The following is a 2787-nucleotide window of genomic DNA, read 5'->3' as shown; positions in this document are numbered from 1 at the left end:
AATTTACATAGAAAACCAAAGTAAATAATTTATCATAAATGCGTTGCAATGAAACAGATAATTAAGTGAAGCAAAAATTTAAATTTCAGAATGTAAGAAAAATGGCGAAAAAAACTTTGGATTTTTTAAAATTTTGAATATTTAAATTAAAGAATAAATGTGAATCAAAATTTTTTGAAAATTTTCATTATTAAAATCGAATTAAATTCACAATCAAATCCTATGTTTAGCTTTTAAAATTATCATTGATGCAATTAAGAAATATTATAAATAAAGCATAATGTCCTTAGCTTATAAAAAGGTCAAGTTTAAAGTTTAAATTCTTACTAAAATGTGAACAAAAGGATGACCTATCTTAGCATCATTCTTTATTTAACTCAAACTTTTCAGTTTTGGGATGACCTATCTTAGTATCATTCTTTATTTAACTCAAACTTTTTAGTTTTGCTATGTATATATGTGTGGAAAAAAAAAATGTTATACAATAGGTTAATTAATTCGATTGAATAATAAATTATTTGAAAATTTTTCAAAAAATTAAAAATTGACCAAACAAAGAAACAAACGAAAGTTTAACATTTAAATATCATTCGAAAATTGAAATTATAATAAAAAATGGTACTTTGTTAAAGAAAAGAAAAAGTAAAAAAATTCAATTTTCACAGTTTAAATTTTATAATTTTTGCAGAAAAAGTAGAGATAATCAAAATATTCAACCAACAACAAATACCTTAGGTAAATTTGATTCAAATTTTATAAATAAGATATTAAAATCAAATTTATCCATATTTTACCCATTGTATTTGTTATTGTGTATTATTCATTTATTGTTAATGAAAATAATTTGTGTGAAATTTGTTTAAATTTTTAAGTGAAAAAAGAGGGAGGATATAATTAATTAGTTAAATATTTATAGGATTACCATTATTGAAACAAGCAAATGCTGATGTTCTCTTTCATGTGCTAGCGGATGAGCCAAAAAGTAACGAACAAGATACTCAACATGTTAGGTAAATTAAAAATGAACATTTTTTTTAAATTGAAATGATTTAAAATTTTAAGAAAGGAAAAAGAAATGCATTGAAAAATTTCAATTTTATAATTTAAAAAAGAAAAAAGAAAACAAAATGAGAAAAAATAATCTTATCAAATGATGTTGTTGATAACAATTAATAATAATACATAAATAAATAAATAATGGAAATGAAAGAAGAATGTATTCAAATAAAATAAATTTGTAAAAATGTTTAATTATTAAAAATTGTTTTTACATGAAAAATTTTTTGTAAATATAAAAATTTGAAAATAAAAATTAAATAATGCTAATTTCATTTCATTAAAATTAGTAAGAGGAAAAATATATAAATAATGAATGATATTTGAGGGAAGAGATGTCATTATTGGGTGTATTGCATAATTATAATCGAGGTAATTACAAATTAAATCCTGTAATTGTACAAGAAGATGATTATAATGTATATTACGGTGGAATAAGTAATGGTTTATTATGGCCTGCATTACATAATTTGGAAGAATATATTGTCAAAGAATATGATGAGCCAAAGGTAATAAAACTATACCTGGATAAATGTTTGTATATTAAATTTTAAAGTAATCGTTTATTTCTGTAATTAATTCACATGATTAATATTGCAAATATTTATAGATTAAGCGTAATAAATCATTAAATTTTATTAAATTATATTTCAGTAGATGAAAAATTTGAGAACAGAATAAATTGGAAATTATTTTATTTTGAATTTGAAATAAAAAATGAAAAATTTTTTTAAGGTAATACGTGAACATTGGTATGCATATGTTCGAGTAAATTATCAATTTGCTATTGATGCTGTTCGAAATAGTCGACCACAGGTATTTTTACTTAATAAAGCATAAATTTAAAAAAATGGAATTAAACAATAATTGAATTAAACTTAATCAAATTAATTTGAGCTAAATAGTTAATATTCATTGTATTTTGTTTAACATTGGGAAAGAATTTTCGGATGTAATTTACTCATTTAGCATTTATTTTTTCCAATTTAATTTGTTTAATTTTTTAATAAATTATTTTTTATCAAAAACATAACGCACTTTTTTGCTATTTAGCAGTGCTATATGCAAGTGATTTTTTTTTATAATTTGTATATCAAAATGAAAAATTTTTGTATTCTTGAAAGTATCTTACGCAATTTAACACAAAATTGCAAATTTTTTTACTCCAATCTTAAATTTGAATAATTAAAATCGATAATTAGATGAATGAAAACAATATTAGCATAACGAGATCATTAAGAATTACAAAATATAAATTAATGCATAAATTTAATTCCATTTCGAAAAGACTAATCTGGAAATTAAAAAAAAATTAAAAAATGTCATCGTATCGTCTCCAAGATTTTATATGTACATCCTTTAAGGATTATTGATTTTTATGATTACAAGAATTAGCATCTTTGTTTAGCTCATGCTAATAAAGCATTCTTTGTTAGCGTACATTGGTAAAGCTTTTTGTTAGCATACATTACTGCAGTCGAACTCTTAACGTATATCGCTTAAGAATAAGCACATATATAAATTCTATGCAATGATTAGCTCCCATAAAGAGGATTAGATGATTTTTAAAATCTTAATCACGATTAAATATGATATATGCAAATTAGTTCATTTATGATTTTCTTTGTCACGGAAATTTTAATTTTAATTTTCCTTTTAATTTTCTTTTTTTAATTTTTAAATTTGTCACGGAAATTCATATTTACATGTGACATATTCAACGATCAAAAA

At 21.3% G+C, this 2787-nt stretch overlaps 1 protein-coding gene across 1 annotated transcript; it reads left to right on the top strand.

Annotated features, from left to right (window-relative positions):
- Window positions 1-1391: 1391 nt before the first annotated feature.
- On the top strand, window positions 1392-1896 carry LOAG_14308 (hypothetical protein; the record flags this gene model as incomplete). Its single annotated transcript, XM_003149805.1, has 2 exons — window positions 1392-1565; window positions 1792-1896. The coding sequence occupies 2 exons, from the start codon at window positions 1392-1394 to the stop codon at window positions 1894-1896; spliced, it is 279 nt and encodes a 92-aa protein (XP_003149853.1).
- Between the last annotated feature and the right edge of the window lie 891 nt (window positions 1897-2787).

This window comes from Loa loa (genome assembly GCF_000183805.2).
Source record: "Loa loa unplaced genomic scaffold supercont3.267, whole genome shotgun sequence".
Classification (NCBI taxonomy): Eukaryota; Metazoa; Nematoda; class Chromadorea; order Rhabditida; family Onchocercidae; genus Loa; species Loa loa.
This window is presented reverse-complemented; position numbering and strand designations above follow the sequence as displayed.